At 48.3% G+C, this 19,402-nt stretch overlaps 1 protein-coding gene across 7 annotated transcripts in view; it reads right to left on the reverse strand.

The window, feature by feature from the left end:
- The window catches only part of PBX1 (PBX homeobox 1), a 249,883-nt gene that overhangs the window by 48,484 nt on the left and 181,997 nt on the right, over positions 1-19,402 (reverse strand). For all 7 annotated transcript variants that reach the window (XM_038412949.2, XM_038412945.2, XM_043520212.1 and 4 more), the window contains one exon: positions 3,456-3,700. In XM_038412949.2, the coding sequence (XP_038268877.2) occupies positions 3,456-3,700 (245 nt within the window). The remainder of the gene's footprint in view (positions 1-3,455; positions 3,701-19,402) is intronic.

A 19,402-nucleotide genomic window follows, 5' to 3' on the forward strand; every position in this document is an offset into this window, starting at 1 on the left:
AGAGAGAGACCTCATTTGGTTGAGGGGAGATGGAGAAGGGGGCAATCAAGAGACACACCTTGCTGTCAGTCCAGGAACACAGACAATGGAGTATATCTCTTTTGACAACAAGTCTAATTTCCCCTGAGCCAACAGCTCATTGTCAGTTTTACAGCCAATGGTACGCAAGGGATGTAGCCAGCCTCATGCCTGACTGCTTTTGGCTGCCCTAACATGATGTTGGGTACCCATTTTCCAGCTGGGTTGGCCTATCAGTGTGAGATCGAGCGAGACTCAAACCCACACCCTTCAGGATTACAGTTGAGAGCCTTTACCACTCAGCCACTGCACCTCAGACTACCAAGGGTTAAAAACAGCACCCTCCCCCCCCCCCCAACCAAGGGGACTTGAGCAACTCAGTACACACTTCTACATACAATAGAGCAAGCAGAAACCGCTGCAACAAAAACTTTGCAGCATTAGCAGTCCCAGTCTCCAAATCAGGTGACTTATTTCCTCTCTTTCACCAATACCAAAATGTTTCACAAATTCTTGTCAGTTTCGCCAAATTGCATTGGCTGAAAAAATAAAATCCTGGAAAAAAAATCTGAAAAAAACAGAAATGTTTTGTTTTGGCATTCTCAAGACGAAATGTTGTTTTGATTTTTTTGGTTCTAAATGACTTTTTGTTTCAAAATTATTATAAAAATGTTTGAACATGGTCAAAATTAAAAGGAAACATTTTGGTTTTGTAACTTTTTGTTCAAGCTTTTTTTGTTTACTTTTTGATTGGCTGAAAATTTTGAAAAATGTGGGTTTTAGTTCAACCCCAAATGATTTTTTCCCAATTTTTCAGAACCAAAAAATCTCCCAGCTCTACTCCTGCAGAGCTGTGCCTTATTCAATGAACTGTTACCAGGTTCCTTACTTTTAAAGCCAGAAGGATCCATTGTTGTCTAGTGTGACCTCCTGCATAACACAGGCCATACCATTTCCTGTGTCTCATTCAATCTACATCTTGTTCACCCTGTATAAACTCTCTCACTTAGTGCAACCCCGTTACTCCAGTTAGTGGGTCCCCCTTTCCTCTACTTCCCCCATCTTCCTCAGTGGGACTGCCTGTCCTGCACGCTTCAGGGACTCTACAGCAAAGTAGCTACAGAAACCTTCCTGCACAGTTCAGCAGAGGGGATACTTTGTAGCTGCTCTCTTGAAAAGTACCTCGGCTCTCCATAGCTCCCAAGCACCTTAGGGTATGTCTACACTAAACACAGCCCAAGCCTCTGTTCACACACAAATCAGTCTGAGTCTGGTCAGCAAGCACTCAGGACACAGATCCTAGGATCTTGCTAGGCAGTTGGCTCGAAGCCAGAGTCCCGCTGAGTTTCAGGTCCAAGCCCTGTCATTTTGTAGTGTGGAAGCAGCTCAAGCCATAGACATTTATCAGAAGGTTTGTGTAGCGCAATATGGATGTGTTGGCATGGCCCTGAGACCCGGGTCTAGCTATTGTAAGCCTGGGTTTACAGTGCAGTGTGGACGCTCAAGCAAGGCTTGGAAACACCAAGTCCACAGACCTGGGTTTACAATGCAGTGTAAACACATCCCTATTGGGCAACAAAGGGGGCAGGGCTGGTTCAGTGCCCCTCCTATGCTTGTTTAAAAGTAGCTACTCCACCACTGGTCACCGGCTCTCTGAAGGGTTACAGATTTTACAGGATGTTCCACTTCTTGGCTGAATCAGGCCACCTGTCCTACAGACACCAGTGGCTGAAAGCCTTTATAATCTGGACATTAGAGAGCAGCATGCAACGAAATACAGGTGTTTCGCCTTTCACTCATTTCTCATACCCCTGTGGGTCTGAAGGAGGAGAGGTGTAATGGTCAGTGAGTTACAGGCCTATGCACGATACAACTCAGCTGTCTGTCACTGACAATATAGCTAAATTGTCGTACGCAATGTGCCACCTCTGAGCAGTTCAAACACTCCTCAATTAGCCAATTCTCAAGCAATTTCCACCAGGATATTTAAGGCATTTTCCCTCAGCCAGGGTGATTTCCCACCCAGTTTCAACTCCACCCATTCTGGCGCTCAGGCTGTTCCAAAAAAGCTCCAAACAATTGTTTTTATAATGGAGAATTATGTTCCCACCCCGCCTCACTTCTCTGTATCCTAGGTACTTATATACCCCCATCGCCATAGCATCCAAGCAACTCACAAGCTGTAACATATTTCTCCTCGCAGACACTCCTGTGAGCAATAATCTCCATGTACCAATGGGAAACGGAGGCACGGAGACGAAGGGTATGTCTACACTGAAAAAAACAAACAACAAACCTGGCAGCGAGTCCCACACAGGGGCAGGGCTCAGGCCAGGCTTGCTGTCCCATGGTGTCCCGTTCCGACTTTGGGAAATATGGTCACCCTACCAGTGAGTCATTAGCAGAGCAGGGAATTGAACCTTGACCATTCAGGGGCGGGGGATGCCACCAGGAACCAGGGCTCGGGCAAACGGCGATGCCAGGTGGATCAGGCAAGCCCTGCATGGCCAGGGGAGGGCATAATAAGGCAAGCCCTGTGCACAGGTGTCGTGAGTCATTAGCAGAACGGATAATTGAACCTGGGTCTTCCGAGGCCCAGGTTAAGGACCTAATCACTGGACCAGTGTTCCTAAGAGCACTGAATATTTTTTGGTCAAGCTTAAAAGCCAAATAATCCGCTTTAGGCAGACCCCAAGCCTGTCAGGAGCTGGTTGAGAAGTGGCAGAATGAGTTTGCAGAGTTTGAAATGGCTCAGTTTTGCCTTCTTTGCAAAGTTTTTCAGGGTTGTTTTCACTGAATTTATCAAAATTTTGATCAAAATCCTTAGGTAAAAAGCCAGGTTTTCTTACTGAAAATGGGCTTTTCAGTAAACGAAGCATTTCTTGAACGATTCCGATTCAAATGCTGACACTATTTTGATAACAAAACATGGATTAAAACAATGCATCACGGAAAAGTCTGCAAAACCCAAACCTCAGATTGTTTTTGACATCAACAATTTTTGGTAAATAAATAAATAACGAAGAAGAAGAAGAAGTAGTTTTTTCTTCTGATTAAAAAAAAACCAACAACTTTGTGTGCAAAACTTTTACCAGCTCCCCATGTCGGATTTCAGCCTGAATGGTGGATGTCTCAGGAAGTTCTAAGCTACAGGGGTGTATAGCAGCTACGCTCATGCCGCCTCGACAATAGATGTCACTAGCGCTCCAGCCCATATGAACACAGCCATGCTGGCTTGGCGTACAGAATTGTGTGTAGGTAACATACCGATTCTCTCATCGGTTCCATTTTCTGTTGCATTATCTTCCCTCTGCTGTACAAGCAGATTATCCCTTGAATGGGTTTATTTCCTTGATCAGAGCTTCATTTAAAGCCTGACTTTGCTTTGGCCGGGAGAGGGGAAGCCTCTGCTTAGCCTCCGCGAATGAGCCTGTTACCTGTTCGTATTTCTCCAGCTCCGTGTGGTAGATCTGTCGGATCTGCGAGAGTTTAGCTCTGTAGTCAGAATGCTCCACAGAATTGTCTGAGCCAGCCCCTCCGGATGCTGCAGCTGCGGCCGCAGCCGCCGCTGAGCCTCCTCCTTTCTCAGGCCCTGCCACGCCCTCTGCCAAGAGCATGTTGTCCAGTCGCATCAGCTGGGGGTCTGTGGGCTCTTCTTCCTGGGCTCCCCGGATACTCAGGACTGTGAGAAGAGATGGAGGAGGGAGGAAACGGTTAGCAATGCCCTGAGGATGAACACAAACAATAGCAACAGCTCAGCAGGCAGTGAGGGCCAGATTCTCCGCTGAGGTAACTCGGCACAGCTCGAGCCACGTCGGTGGAGCCGTGCCAATTGACCTTAGCTGGGGACCTGGCCCCCCCGACTTCAATGGAGCAATGCCCTATTGACACCGACCTGGCCCTTGCTTGCAAACCCTTAGTGAGCCTCTAGTTCACCCGTTCAAACCCCACCCTGGCAGGGACTCACACTGCACAATCACCAGCTCACGACTATACTGGCCCTGGCCTGAAGTGAGCCGGGGTCTGGAGCAGTTCCCAGTGGCCAGAGCCCACAGCACAACTGTCGCTGGTCGGCCCCCCTTGTGACAGTCTCAGCCGGGATGGGCCGCGGACTCTGTTCTCACCCGCCGCGGCGCTCGCTCTGGAGTAGGGTGGGGCACTCTGGGAAACGCTGGCACTGGGCACGCTGGGAAACGCTGGCATTGGGCTTGCCACCTTTCTAATGGCTGGTAACTTTACCCCCGAGGCCCAGCCCTCTGCCTTGCCTCTTCCCCCAAGGCCCCACTTCCTCTCCACCTCTTCCACCACGGCCCTGGCCCCAGCCTGCCTCTTCCCAAGAGGCCCTGCCCCCCAGTGCCGCCCAGAGGATTCAGGGGGCCGGGGGCAAAGCAATTTCGGGGGCCCCTTCCAAAAAAAAATTAGTTTTGCCGCCCCAAGCGGTGAAGGGAAAAAAAAAAAAAAAAAAAAAGAAAAACCTAAGTCGTGCCGCCAAAGAAAGAAGAGGACAGGAGGACCCGCCGCCAGATTGCTGCAGAAAACTGAAGCGGAGTGATTGAGCTGGCGCCGAAGTGCCGCCACCGAAATTGCCCCCGCCCTGTCTGCGGGGCCTGGGACAAATTGCCCCACTTGCCTTCTCTCTGGGTGGCCCTGCTGCCCCCACTTCACTTCTTCCCCCCCAAAGCCCCGCCCCTGTTGCTCCTCTGCCCCCTTCCCATGTTGCTCGCTGGATCATCTCAAGGAGCCTGCCTGCAGGTAGTAGGCAGCCTTGGCTGAGCAGGAGCTGGCGTGTGTTAATGAGCTGGTGCCTCCCTCTGCCCCACGGTAACCAGGCTTTTGGTTCGGGTACCATTAAGGGTTGCCAGGTCTCCAAAAACTAGGCACCTGGCAACCCTAAAGGGCACCCGGACACAGAAGCCAAAAAACGGACTATCTGGGTAAAAACCTGGATGGGTGGCAGCCTCAGCTCGCACTGCTACCTCCCACACCGTCCCTTCCTCTGTGGGCAAACAGAGGGCTCCTGTCCACAGGTCTGTCAGCTGGACCCTTTCACCAGCCCTCCTTAGAGTGGGCATGGCAAAGAGACCTCAGCACTGAGGATTGAACCAAGTTGTATGGTACAGGAACCCTGCAGACAGGCCCCACTGGTGGCAGAAGTACCCAGGTGAATGCCCCAATTGAGCCCATCCTTTCCAAGGTTCATGAGCTGCCACCAGCTGGAGACAGAACGGGGAGAGAGCAGTCCCCACCGTGCCCCTCCAGCTGTGGTCAACAGAGAGCTCTCCACTGGTGAGCCGCTGCTGGAGCTTAGAGAGTGGTGGTTAAGGGGCAAGAGGCTGCAGACACATTTCCCACCGACGGTTTTTTGCCAGCACCTGCAGTCCCCATTTCAGGGGAGGGGAAACCTATCGGTGCAATGAGAGTTAACGCTGCAGACATGATGCTTTAATAAATAAATTGCAAGTCCTGTGTATGTCTGGCTGGCCCCGTGGGCTCTTGCCAGTTCTGGTTGTTTCCGCAGCCTTTGCAGGTCACCCCCATGAGGTTGTGACAGGGAAGGTAGATGTGAGGCCGATGTAAGGGGACATTTAGTTATTCGGGGCATTGTGTTCTCCACATGACCAGCTTGGGCTGCAGACTGTTTACACATGCTCCTCAATTACAATGGGAAGAGGAGGAGGTTTCGTTTTTGTCTTTTAAAGGGCATTATATTTTTAAAGGCAAATAAAAAACTAGAAATCATGAGACTAATTAATAACATGGCTTTGTATTTCCAAACAGCTGCACAAATATTAGATCATTCACTGTGGAAATAATCATTCAATGCATATTAACTCTTGGTTACATGTGTTTCTTTTTCTTCCCATGTGAAAATATCTCAGAGGGCTAAAACCAACAGAAATTTTATAGTGAGCTATAAAAGCCTAGAATTCTATAGGTGGGGTCAAGGTGCTCTTCAGAAATGCAAGAACTCTATTATATTCCAATCCATAGGGCTTTTCGTTGGGGTTGATTTCTATATATTGTTGTTCTGTGATCATATCTGACTCCAGAATCTGACCGAATTATTGCTCTGCTCTTTGTTCTCACAAGAAGAAATATTAAGAAGCAAAATCTTGTTCTCAGATCTGCACAGCGGATAAACTAGAGGCACTAACAACAACCGTGCAAACCCAAATAAATACAAACCTGCTTTACCTTGGGTGTTGCACACACAGAGAATACAACAGGGGACAGAATCAGAGCAGGATTCCCAATTCTCTCATTTTTTATGACTGATACAAAGGACACAAGCATTTGATTTCACCAAAATTTGCTGAAATGCATCACAAACAGAAGGCAGATCTGAGAATAAGGCAGAGGGCTGCAAGTCTGGAGGCCTGACTTCTGTTCTCAGATCTCGCACACATTCCCAATGTGATCTTGCATGAGTCATTTCTGGCCTCATCCTACTCCCATCGAAGTCTATGAGAAAACCCACATCAACTTCAGTGGGAGCCAGAAGAAGCCCTCAGCCTTGATCCTGCAACAAGCAGGACCCGTGTGCAGAGCTCATTTCAGGATCAGGGCCTTAAATGACTCATGCCTCAGTTTCCCTGCCTTTAAAAGTGGGTTTTACACGGTTTAACTGATATGTGCTTGGAAAGCCTCTGGTGGAAGACAAAAGGAAAATAAAAAATATTAATAATAAGAGTTTTATTATTTGAAAACAGCTTTTTGTCATTCTTGGGACTTACTTGAACTATATTAAGCCAAGAGAGCAGCAATAACCATATTATCACAAATTACTTGCCAAAGAGAGAATTTTCTAGTATTCTCACAGCTTCAATTCATGCTTTAAACACAAGTAAAATCACTCTCTTGCTTTGAGTGTTTTTCCTAAAATCACTCTCTCAGTTTTTGAAATTAAAAATAAAAATTACAGCAAAAAACAAAAACCAAAAAAACAACACTCCACTGCAACACTCATTTTGCAAAAGTGGATGCCCAGCCCGAGTTTGCAAAACCTGTGTGTGCGTATGCACTCTGCCAATAGGCAGAGCTGGGTGGCAAAATGGTAAATGTGTACCAAGCAGCCTGCCTGAAAACTCCATTGAAGTGGAGGGGAAAATTGGGGGGAGGGGGAGGAGAGGAGGAATGGGCAAACTGGCAATTTAAGATGTTGAATCACTTTTTTTTTTTTAACTGACTGTATTTTAATTTTGTAAGCCTTGCTGGGAAGGGTAAGAAACAGCTGCATTTAGACAGAATCTGGACATGGACATGATTAGGGATGCTAATAACAGATAGGAAGAACCAGTGCACTGAATTTCCTTAGAGATTCTGTGGGCCAATATATACATATTATATGGCATAGCTGTGTGATGATCCATTGATTTTAATGGAGCTCTGCTTTCTTATGTCTAAAATGAATCTGACCCATTATTCCTAGCCCTGTAATCTGCATTGCCAACCATCAGCAAATGGTTTTACTGTCAGTTTAAAAAAATAATCTAAAATTGGCTGCCAATAAAAAGTCATAACAGGCCAGTGAAAATAACAAGAAACATATTTTCCTTAATCTAGAATAAGTTTCTGAATGATACAATTACTATTAATAGGAACCAATTTTAAGTAAAAGGCTCAGCTAAGAATGAACATGAGTAATAGGAGACTTAAAACCCCTCAAATGGCTTTGAAATCTTAATTTTCTGGACACAAATCCTTTCTAGTATTTTTTGGACCTTTTGTGTTTGAAATTTTGTCAGTGAAAAGGATTGAAATATGCAAGTAAATTTGTTAGTAAAATAAAAAAATAAATTACAAACAATTGCTAATTAAGAATTATAATTTACATACTAGAGATGGGTTTCAGAGTAGCAGCCGTGTTAGTCTGTATTCGCAAAAAGAAAAGGAGTACTTGTGGCACCTTAGAGACTAACAAATTTGTTAGTCTCTAAGGTGCCACAAGTACTCCTTTTCTTTATACTAGAGATGGGTTGAAGATGCCAGATTTACATCCGAATCCTAGTTTAAAAGAGACAAAAATTCAGAAGAGTTGAGATTCAGAATTTTGGCCCAGACCCCACCTCTCTTACATAGGTATTACTGTAAAGGTATATAATGCTTTGCTAAAATCAACAGAAAGATTCTATAACTAAGACGCACAAAACAAGCCAACTGACAGACAGGACAAAAACAAAACAAAACAAAACAAAACATCTCCTGAGGTGGAGAGACGGTGGGGAAGGAAATCACAGCAGAAGATGTGGAACACTGTCAATGAAACGTGTGTTGATTTGGGGTTGGTGAGCCTTAATCCTAAACAAGAGAAAAGGCAAACGGCTGAATTTAAAAGGAGGAAAAGGAGGCAGAAGATGGGATGGAGACGAAGATGACATGAATGGTGGACAATAATCTCCTGTTCTTCCGAACAAAACTTAAAAGACAAATTGAAACAAAAATAAAAGGTGAAAACAAATACAAAATAGGGTTTCAAGCCAGACACACTTGTGGTTAGGATTTGAAAAGAGAGATTTTTTTTACATTAATAATAAAAACTCACTGCTTAGTCAGGTGTGCACGTGTGATTAATTAGTTTGTGTGTGTAGAGTCTTTTCAAGAAAAACGCTATGTAAGTGCTTAGTATTATTACTGTATAATGTGAACCACACACACACACATTGTGTTCTATTATATCCACATCTGCATATTTGTGCAAGTAAACATTATATTACTATTACATTATAATTATATATGTTTAATGAGTGGAATCCAAAAATCAGATGGGTGAGAAGGCACTGTGATTTGCAGCAATTGTGCCTGTTTGGCTAGCCAGGTAGAACAACACTATTAAATAAATAAATGAAAAGGCCAATGTGTCTAAGCAGACCTGATGCCACCTAGTTATTGCTTGAAGTCTGCGCTCCGGTGAGTAGAAGACAAAATGATTATTTAAAAGCTCCTTTATCTTCCTGGCAGCATATACGACTCAAATGAACCTTCTGCCAGGACACCCGAGATGTTAACACTCATCCGCCACGATCCAATTCAAGCGGCAGAGCTGTTACCTAATCCAGCAACTATCACATATGATCAAGGCCCTGCTGAGTGGATTGGCTCCCTACTTCTCTCTTGTTCATCCCCTGCTCAGCTGGAAATGGGTTTAAAGGGACAAGGGACCCATTCCTGACAGTCAGAGACACTCCCCAAGCTGGGGCATTGGAGTCTGGATTTCCATACCCAGGAGGTGGGAAAGAGAATTTGGAAATGGGTGAGTGAATTTAGCAGCATTCAATGCAAATCCTTTATAGGGTTTCTATGGGATCAGCTCCCCTCCTGGTGCAGATCAGTGCAGATAACAGTTATGTCAATTTACATCGGCTCAGGATTTGGCCCAGGGCATCTGTGTCGGTGACAAACTCTTTAATGAACATTTAGACAGTTATGAACTCATTTGAACCAAGGGGCTATCAGCCCCAATGCCCTTAACACCAGCGGGGCCACTTTTCCAATGAGTGCTTTGCCACTGATTTTGGTGGAGGCAGGAGCACATCAGACACCACCACCTCGCAGCTGGTACCGACCACATCCCCTATTTGGCTGCCTCATTGGGGGGGCTGTGGAAACCAAGAATGGGGCAAAGGGGGTCAGTGTGTGAGGATGCCGCCTAGGCCGTAGTTCTGTGAATAGTCCAGGAAGGCCTTCATTCTCCCAGGCTGTCAGTTTTCCCGGGAGAAAGGGGAAAACAAAGTGAATATAAAACCAATTTGGCAGAATGGTATTTTCTTCCGCTCTGCCCTCCCACTCCCTCCCCGTTTCTTAGAAGAGAAACCAGACGCTGACATTCCCTAATTTCTCCTCTGTCCTCAGAAGCACCCTTCCCACGGCCCAAGGTGGAGATCCAATAGCCCAGCACACTCAATTTGTTGCTTTTCATGATAGGAAAAAAAAATATAGGCTAAGAACTAGGGAAAAAAAGAATATTTTGTCCTTGGCTGCTCCACTGCCAGCCTGAGAAACCCGCTGGCTCCGCTGACTGCCACTAGAGGATGCTCTTCCTTCACAAAGAACTGGCTTTCGCCCAAATAAATAAAACAAACAAAACAAAAACCACACACCTCCTCCCCATTTGCACTGCTGCAAAATGCCACTGCCACTAATTTTTGAACTCCCAGGCCGAGTGCAATCACGGAGGGGACATTCCTCAGAGTTACAGCATTATCGGGGTCAGGTTACTGGGTGGGACGGCGACATCAGGACCAGGTCCTCACCCACCGGCACACTCCTCCCTAGGTGGTGTTCAAGTAACAAAGCCAGGGTTCGGGTCAGGTCACGGGGGTGACCAACATGCAACCCAGGGGCAAAGCTCACTCCATGACCATCTTCATGGTTAATATGCAGGTCCCACCTCCAGAGACGACAGGTCCAAGCACGCAACGATCTACCTGCAAGTCAGCTGCCGTTGCAGTTAGCAGTCCCAAAAACAATCGGTGAGGCTCATAAAATGCCCATAAGGCCTGCTTGCGCCATGCCAGACCCACTCATGGGAAGAAAGATGACTCCCATTCCCATCACACTGAGCCTTCAAGCCGCTTTCCTGGGGCATGGAGCCATGGGTCTCCGCAGTAACGCACCTCTGTGCAGGCCGCAGCCTTGGCCCATTCCCTCCACCCTTCATTTCCCACCTTCCCCCCCTCTTCTGGCCTGGTATTTCAGAAGTTTTCCTCGGACCTTGAAGGTCTGTCCCAGCCCCAGTTCTGAGCCTCCTGCTCCATAGCTGCAAGGCTGCAGTACGGGCATCTCCTTGCCCCCTTGGCAAGTGCTGACAAGCTTCTAAGGGGACTTTTGGGGATAAGGCACCTATGGCTCGGGACTTGCCCCAGCCTGGAAGGTAGTGTGGTTTACCAGCTAGAGCAGGGAGCTGGAAGCTCAACAGTAGCACCCCTGCCGCTGACTTGCTGTGGGAAAATCCCTTCACCTCTGCCTCTGTTTCCCGAGCTCTAAAATGGGGATAAATGATCACTGCCTGCTGCTCGTAACGCAGCCTGAGGGTCGCTGATGGAGGTGGTAGGAATGCAGATAGCATTATTAGTAACATATCCACAGCTAGGGCTCTACAGGGACCACAGCACGATCTAATCACAGCAGCATCCTCCCACACCCCTTCTCCTTTCGTCCTGCCTTGGGGCCAGTAGGCATCATATCCTCTGCTCATTTCCCACTTTGTCACACAGCAGCTCCTCAGGAGGGCTGGCAGGTGGGACACTCATGTGCTGAGCGGGTACCTCCTTCCACTCTGGAGAGTTGCCTCTGCATGCTGCACCGGGACTGTCTAGTTCAGTGGTTCAGGCTTGTTTTTTCTGCTTTGGCATTGCACATGTATGAGGCTCAGGAAATGTATCCTCCCTCTATCCAGAGCCAGGAGTTATCACCATCACCTGCAAGAGCACATCATCTGGATCCTACATTTGGACCTTCATCCAACACGGCATTAGTAGGCAGTGACATCACATATGCGTAAAGTCATCACGCACATAATGGACATGATGCAGATCCCCATGGAGCAATGCTCCGCGGCAAAGCCTGACCTCAGCCCTAGGGTCTTTCACTGTCCTGCTCAGTGGGGACCTGGGACAGAGGCGTAAGAATTGCAAGGAGTCCCTGAACAGGCAGGCTGTCCTGAAAGTGTTAGGGTTCCAGATTCTCTAAGATGCATCATGAGCAAGTTCTTTCCAACCTGGAGGCTGCATGACTCTCTGCCTCCCCCATTTCGAGAGCAATGGACAAAACACCAGCAAGGGCTCCGATCAAAGAGAAGAGGAGGAGTCTGCTTCTTAGGAGCACTTGAAAAGCACAAGTCAGAGCATTGTCTTTGGACTGCTTCTCATCCCCTCATTCACTCCCTACCATCCTCACAATCCCCAGATCATGGCAGTACAACCCTTGGCTGAGCACTGAATTCCTTTGGGAGCCTCATCAGGAAGAGATCTGTGGAGTGATCCCATCCAGCTGTTGAGTGCTGGCTCTTAAACACTCCTAGGGAACCCCCTCCACCTCCCAAATTTACATCTCTTTCCTTCTCAGATGTTGCTTTTCAGTCCTTAAAGTTATAGGTGTGCGGGGGGATGGGGGGAGAAGAGGATAGCATAATGCAGGGGTCTCAAACACACGGCCCATGGAGTTATTTCCTGTGGTCCACCATAGGCGCCGACTCCCTCACTCTGCACCTCACCCCCTCCCCTCCCTCCTCGTGCCCCCCCAGCGTGCTGTGTCACCACTCCTCCACCTAACTCCCAGCGCTTCCCGCTTAGGATATTCCAGGAGGGAGCGGGGAGGAGCGGGGACACAGCACGCTCAGGGGAGGAGGCAGCGTGGAAGAAGCAGGACCAGGCCAGGGATTTGGGGAAGGAGTTGGAATAGGGGCAGTGTGTGTGTGGGGTGGAAGGAGTTGGAGCGGGGACTTTGGGGAAGGGGTTGGAATGGAGGCAGGGAAGGGGTGGGGCATGCACTGAAGTGTCACTAGAGGCAAATAAACCAGATGGCAGGACAAGCCCAGGCTCCCCTTCTCCCCTCCCCCCCGGCCCAAGTCCCAGGGGCTTCCTCTTCTGCCTGCCCAGCTCCAGGCAGCCAACTTGTGCCAAGCCACGCAAGTGGAGCGGTGGGAGCGCGGGGCAGCACAAGGCTGCCCCCCCCAGCCCCAGCCACACACAAACGTGCAGCGGAGCTAAGCAGAGCCTGGCGCTGTAGAGCCACGAGCAGCAGAAGGGAGGGAGAGCAACAGGCTGGGAAGGGGACCCGCGGGGGCCGCCGAGGCTGTATTATCGCGCTGGGCAGATGGGGGTGGGGATTGTGTTTTTTCTCAGCCAGCCCCTCGCTAGTTTCTTGGGGAAACGCAGAGTTTTCACATTTGATAACAGCCCCCAATTCCTCGCTCCTACCCTGGAAACAAGCACGATTTGCAAACTCGGGGGCTGGGGCGCTTTCCAAGCCGCGTTGTATGAAAAAGGTTTCAGTGATGCGGCCCTCGGGCCAATGTACTAGTCCTCATGTGGCCCTCATGGTGATTTGAGTTTGAGATCCCTGGCATACTGGATCCAGTTAAACCTAGGCAGCGAGCTGGGGTGGTAGTTGACACGCCGAAGACCTTGCATTCAGGAGCATGCTCTGCAGAGAAGGGATGGACAATGAGAGAGACATGGTCCATTATGCAGAAGAAAGGATCGAGTTGCCAAGTTCTTGCCATCTTTCCGACCGGAACACCGATTTCCCTAATCAAATTGAATGCCTAAAGGCAGCAGGGTGCTGTTTGAAAGAGAAGGGATGTTGTTTGCTCACATGTCCTGGGCAGATTCCAATCACAGTAGGATAATTAACCTTGTAGTTTAGATAAACTCTTCTTTGCTTCCTATCCTCAGCTGTTGCACAGTGCTGGTAAAAGAGTTCCCACAATGCACCCCAGAGGCAGCTGCATTTCAGTGAAGTAATTCCTATATGTAGTTGGCAAAGAGTTTTTGGATGTAAACTGGAAGGATGAAGAGCTTGAAATTGGGCTAAGGGAAAAGTAAAGTTGCACATCAGGAAGAATGTTGTTTATTAGCCTGTGTAATAGTCTCCAAAGGGATGTGATGGAACCATTGGAGAAGAAGCTGTAGGGAACCATTGTGGGTTTGCAGGGGGGGAAGATGAACTAGAAGGACCTGGTAGCTCCTTTTTGGCTCTAATTTCAGAGAGCATTTGGGTAAAAATGAGTCCCAGTGGCCGGAATCTTGACCAAACCCACCATGAAACACAGCGAGGTCGTACTTCCGATAACACGGATGCAGAATTCAAATGTCTGCCTAAGCTGAGTGTGCTGCCCTATGTTTTTGTCGAATCGCCTTTCCAAGGGGACCTTTTAAAGGAGGAGGAGATTTCCAGCAAATGATTGCAAGTTATCGAAAATAATGTGCCACTTAGCGTCGGAGGCGAGAATCCTGGCAGGCAGCAATGGGAAGCAGCACTGAGCAGATGGGAGTGATTAGGCTGTGATTTTCAGAAGGGCTTTCTTCCCTGCCTCCACTGTGCTTAAGATATGCTGGAAAAACCCAGGGGCTTGAGAGAAGCTGAGGGCTCTTCTGCTGCAGCCATGGGATCATGATCTACCCCCAAGAATGGCTTTCCCCATGGAATTGGGGATGTCTCCAGTGGACAGCCAAGAGTCCAGGAGTGGAAGAGTATCTCTAGGGAGATCCATGATGCTCGCTATTATCATTCACCAGCCACCCTTCCTGACATATATGCCCACCCATGCACAGTGGGATCTGAATTACTATAGAAAATTCTTTCCTGGGTATCTGGCTGGTGAATCTTGCCCATATGCTCAGGGTTTAGCTGATCACCATATTTGGGGTCGGGAAGGAATTTTCTCCAGGGCAGATTGGAGAGGCCCTGGAGGTTTTTCGCCTTCCTCTGTAGCATGGGGCATGGGTGACTTGAGGGAGGCTTCTCTGCTCCTTGAAGTCTTTAAACCATGATTTGAGGACTTCAATAGCTCAGACATAGGTGAGGTTTTTTGTAGGAGTCGGTGGGTGAGATTCTGTGGCCTGCGTTGTGCAGGAGGTCGGACTAGATGATCAGAATGGTCCCTTCTGACCTTAATATCTATGAATCTATGAGGCAGCATTGCATCTCTATGTGAATGCCAGCGCAGAAACTCCCCTGGAAGTGTTACTCAGCAAGATGTTAAAAGGTCACTGTCAGGCTAAAAATGATCCCTCACATGATTTTATCATGGCCCTCGCAATATTTGGTAGCGTTCTTAAAGCCCCAGCTGCTGGAGTCATGTGATCGCAGGAGAATCGCTCATTTCATTTTAAAAGCATGCAAGTGTTCAGCCCTCATGGTTGCAGTAAAAACTTGCAAACGTGACCCAGAAACCAGGAGGCCAATAAAAAGAACCCCAAATTCTTTTTTTTTTTTTAAATCACATTATTTTTAAACCAGTCTCATGATTTCCTAGCGCCTGAATCCTGTGGCTGGGGTCAGCCATACTGAATCTTAAACAGCTGGATTCCCTCATGCCTTGTGTTAATTGTAGTGCTTTAGACAATTGAAAATGGGAGGGTTTGAAACACTTCACGACCAACTGCTCTTTGTTTATTACCCTTCAGCTTGGCCAAAGCAATTAGGATGATGTGTTTCACCTCCTGGAAGAGAGGTACCACACTGGCTTTGGGTTTGTCCTACGTCACAACCTGGCTTCATTGAATTAAAAAAACCAAGACTCCCTCCCTGCCCCACCCCAGCCCCAAACACATTTCTGGTGACAAAAGTTATTTCAGCTCCTCTTTTTTCAAACAAAGCCAAAGTTACTCACCATTGGCCCAATGTCAAGGTGAGCTAGGAAATTAAAGGGAACTCTTGGGCTTTTTTGTTTATGGGCCCTAGGAGAAGGAAACTCGGCAAAAGTCAGCGGCTTCTGCATAAGAAAGATGGGGGCAGTTTCCCTAGATATATTCTAGGGAATGATTTATGGAGAAGGCCACAGGGCCAGATTCAGTCCTGCTCTGAGTGGGCTCAGCTGGGTGGAAGACAATGGAGCTGGGTTGCGCACAGTAACAAGTTCAGGGCTTAAACAACTTGCAATGGTTTCCTTGCCTCCTCTCCCACTGTAAGAGCAGAGCTGACAACTCTCTGGCCCTTCTTGGATTTGGGAGGGGGTTTTCGTGTCCCAGGGCGGATATATTTGCCTTTCCTTGGGCAAGTCAGTTAGAAACCCCTCCCTCTAGGTTTCCCAAGGACCATTGCTTATCAAACCCAGGACAGTGGTGTGTTTCATTTGCCAGGAGGGCGATGTATGTGAAGGCTGAGGCTGGTGATAACGGACTGGGATTTGGGAGAAGGGAAGGAGGGCATGGGGCAACACAGGGTCTGGATCTGTGTCACAATTTAGGGGGCGAAAGAGAGGATAGATGCTCCACTCAGCAGATGGCACCAATGTCGTTACCCAGATGCCCCAGCGCTTGACAGAGATCAGCCCCTGGATGAAGAGCAGCTGTGGCCAGCTGATCCCAAGCAGACAGAATTGATGATAGGGAGGGGGAAACCATTTGAGCAGCTAGCCAAGACCAGGGACTCTTGCCTCCACCAAAGGCGTCTGCCCTCCCTTGGCCAAGGTGCTACAACGCCTTGAAATCTCAGGATACCCCAGCAGCAGCATTGATGTAATTTGCATTCTCCCTCCTCCAGCACACTAGGAAGCTACCACACTCCTCTCATATGAGAATCCAGCCAGCAAAATTCAGTATCTCCATGCAGGGCTAGTGAAGCTGACAATATCTGGGCAGGTAGAAACACTGTAACCCAGGCGCTCTGGCTTGCCCAGAATGCAGCATCTCCTGGGGAAGAAAAGCCATCAAAAAAACATCACACCCCTCCGCTTTGCTCCAGTGCCAGGCCAGTGCCCCAGCTTCAACTTTAAGGCCCTCAGGACTTTGTGTCCAGACTACTGAGACCGCCTCTCCACCCAGGAACTGCGGAGGGGCAAGGCAGAGGAGCGTGCACAGGATGAAGTCAAGGCACCCCCTTGAAAGTCCCTGCAAGTGGAATGAATGACCGGCTATAGGAGACCAAACTGATGCGTAGTCCCCACACTGAGCACTTGCAGAGCATGGCGCAAGAGAGACCGGCAGAGTGAACGTGTTGCTGAAAACTTGCCATGTCCCTGTTTGATGGATCAAGTCCCAGAGTCCCATCCATTTTACGAAATCCCTTGTGCTCTAAGCCCGGGTACACAGATGCACGCTAGATCTGCTTGAGCGAGCACGCCAAAAAGCGTGGCGTGGATGTTGCAGCAGGGCTGGCAGCCTGGGCTGGCTGCCGGAGGAGAAGCCCACTCCTACCCCAGGGTCTGTACTCAGGTGGCTAGCACAAGCCACTACCCACGCTCTAACAGCAACATGGCTATTTTTCACATGCTAGCTCAAGGCCAGCTAGTGACATGTGTCTGTCTACCTGGGCTGGGGATAACGCCCCTCCCTGCAGAGCAGACCTGTGACCAGTGACCCACCCCTCCATGAAGCCTCACGCCAGCACTCCCACACAGTCAGACCCACAGAGAGTGGGGCAGGAAAAGGTGGATGAGCACTGGCCTCAGCTGCCAATATCCTCTGACTCACCCTGCACTGACCCTCGCTGCTCCCACAGGTGTCCTGGCTTTTGACTTTAAATATCAGGTCACCTCAGTGACCCACATTCAGTGACAACAAAAATATCAGCCCCCCGACAGGAGCTTTGTGCAAACTGGACAATGACCCTCTGATAGACACTCGTATCCCAGTTGGGTGAAATGCTTCCCCACCACCAGTTCAAGGGCCCACGAGACGGACACAGCAAGGTAACCTCAGCTTTCTTGGTAAGTGTGTGTAGACGTCCAATGGACATTAACGGTCAGAACAACAGAGGTGAAACCATTTGCACATAGCTGATACATTCAAATCTTTCTAAAACTAGGTCTATTCACATTTGCAGTGTTTTATTAGCCACAATTCACAAGAAAATCAGTTTACACTCCTAATCTTAGGCTGGGGTTTTCAGGAGAAGTGTAAAGAAGTTGAAAGTCAAAGGGATTTGGGTGACTAACTCTCACACTCCTTTGAAAATCAATTTTTTTTCTACAGACACACAATACATTCTAGAGAGTGTATATATGAGCAAAATGCTTTTTTTTTTTTAAATCTACTTCAAACAGGAAATGTATATTTCCCCCACCTCCTTTCCAAAACTTAAATATGGGTGAACAGATTTTACTCAAACTTTCCAGAAGAAACCATCTCTGTGCTGAGATGAAAGGTGGAAAATTGCAGCCGGCAAAGAGGGAACTTTTTTTCAGAAAGGGAGAACCACTGTGAAACTAAGGGGCAGTTTCCACCACAGATTTCCACAGACTAAAGTAAAAAGAAGCATCTTCTAACTACCAGTGCTGCCAAGTCTGCCTGGATTCAGAGTGCAGCCCTGTTCATTCTTGCTAATGCATTGTCATCTGTAACCAGACCCAAACGAGATCTATTACAGGTGAAGATAAGGTGTGTTTGACTCACCCTATACATCACAGCTGGGACAGGTTTTCTGCTGCTGATGCACTCAGAGAAGGAAACACCACTTAGCTTTCACACCCCAGGGTCACTCCACAGGGTTACCGGAGGAGATCCAGCTTTTTATTTGTACAGGGCCAGATCCTGTGAGCTGCTCACCTCAATGAGAGCTAAGAGAGCTCAGCAGGTTACAAGACTGAACCCAAACTAGTCACATTTGATTGTCAAAAAGAAAAGGAGTACTTGTGGCACCTTAGAGACTAACACATTTATTTGAGCATAAGCTTTTCTTTTTGCGGATACAGACTAACACGGCTGCTACTCTGAAACGTGTCATTTGATTGTCAGTGAGCCTCAGAAACAAAGTGACCCTCAATACCAATTTGAGAGCAGCTTTTCAGGATGGAACTATTCTATCCTTTGCTTTCACTTTTGTTAAAGCGACAGGGCCAGATTGTCAGCTGGTGCAAAGTGGCATAGCTCCATTGAAACCAGAGTGATGTCAGCTGAGAATCTAGCCCAGCATTTCTCAAATGGTGGTCCGTGATGGTACTCCAGGGGGTCCCCGGGCCCTGCTGATCAACTCCTCTCATTCCCTCCCTCAACTCCTCCTCCTCCCTAGTAGCACCTCGTGCACCCCGGGAACAGCTGTTCTCCGATGTGCAGGAGGCACTGGAGGTAGGGGGAGGAATCATGTCTGGGGCCGTTGGCCCCATTAATCAACTTCTCCCCCTTCCTTCCAGTGCCTCCTGCACATCGGGGAATAGCTATTCAGTGGCATGCAGGAGGGACTGGGAGGGAGGGGGAGGAGCAGGGATGAGGTGCGCTTGGGGGAGGGGGTGGAAAGAGGCGGGGAAGAGGAGGGGCGGGGTGGGGCCTTGGGGGAAGGAGTGAAATGGGAGGTGGGGCCTGAGGCTGAGTGGGAGACTTGGGGGTTGACAAAAATTCTTAAATCAGAATGGGGGTCCTCGGGTTGCTAAAGTTTGAAAACCGTTGATCTAGGTCATACAACGTACGTACACAGCACCTGCACACGTATACCCTGATTTTATGTTTGCCTGGACATACCTCCCCAGAAACGGTAATGAATGTAAGACCTACACTGAGCTGCACTGGAGTCATTCCATTGACTTCACAGGGCTTTCAGTCAGACCATGGAAGAACCTAATAGCTTGAAATAAGGCAGAGATGTGTCATAACGGACATCCTCAAGAGTTTTGGATGGGTACAAACTGTAACTCTCCCATTGCGTATCCACTAGCATGTTACCCAGGCCATCCCAATAGATCTCCCTTTTTTCTGCACCACCCTCTGATGGATGTTGTAGGTGTCAT

This window comes from Dermochelys coriacea, chromosome 8 (assembly GCF_009764565.3).
Source record: "Dermochelys coriacea isolate rDerCor1 chromosome 8, rDerCor1.pri.v4, whole genome shotgun sequence".
NCBI classification, from domain to species: domain Eukaryota; kingdom Metazoa; phylum Chordata; order Testudines; family Dermochelyidae; genus Dermochelys; species Dermochelys coriacea.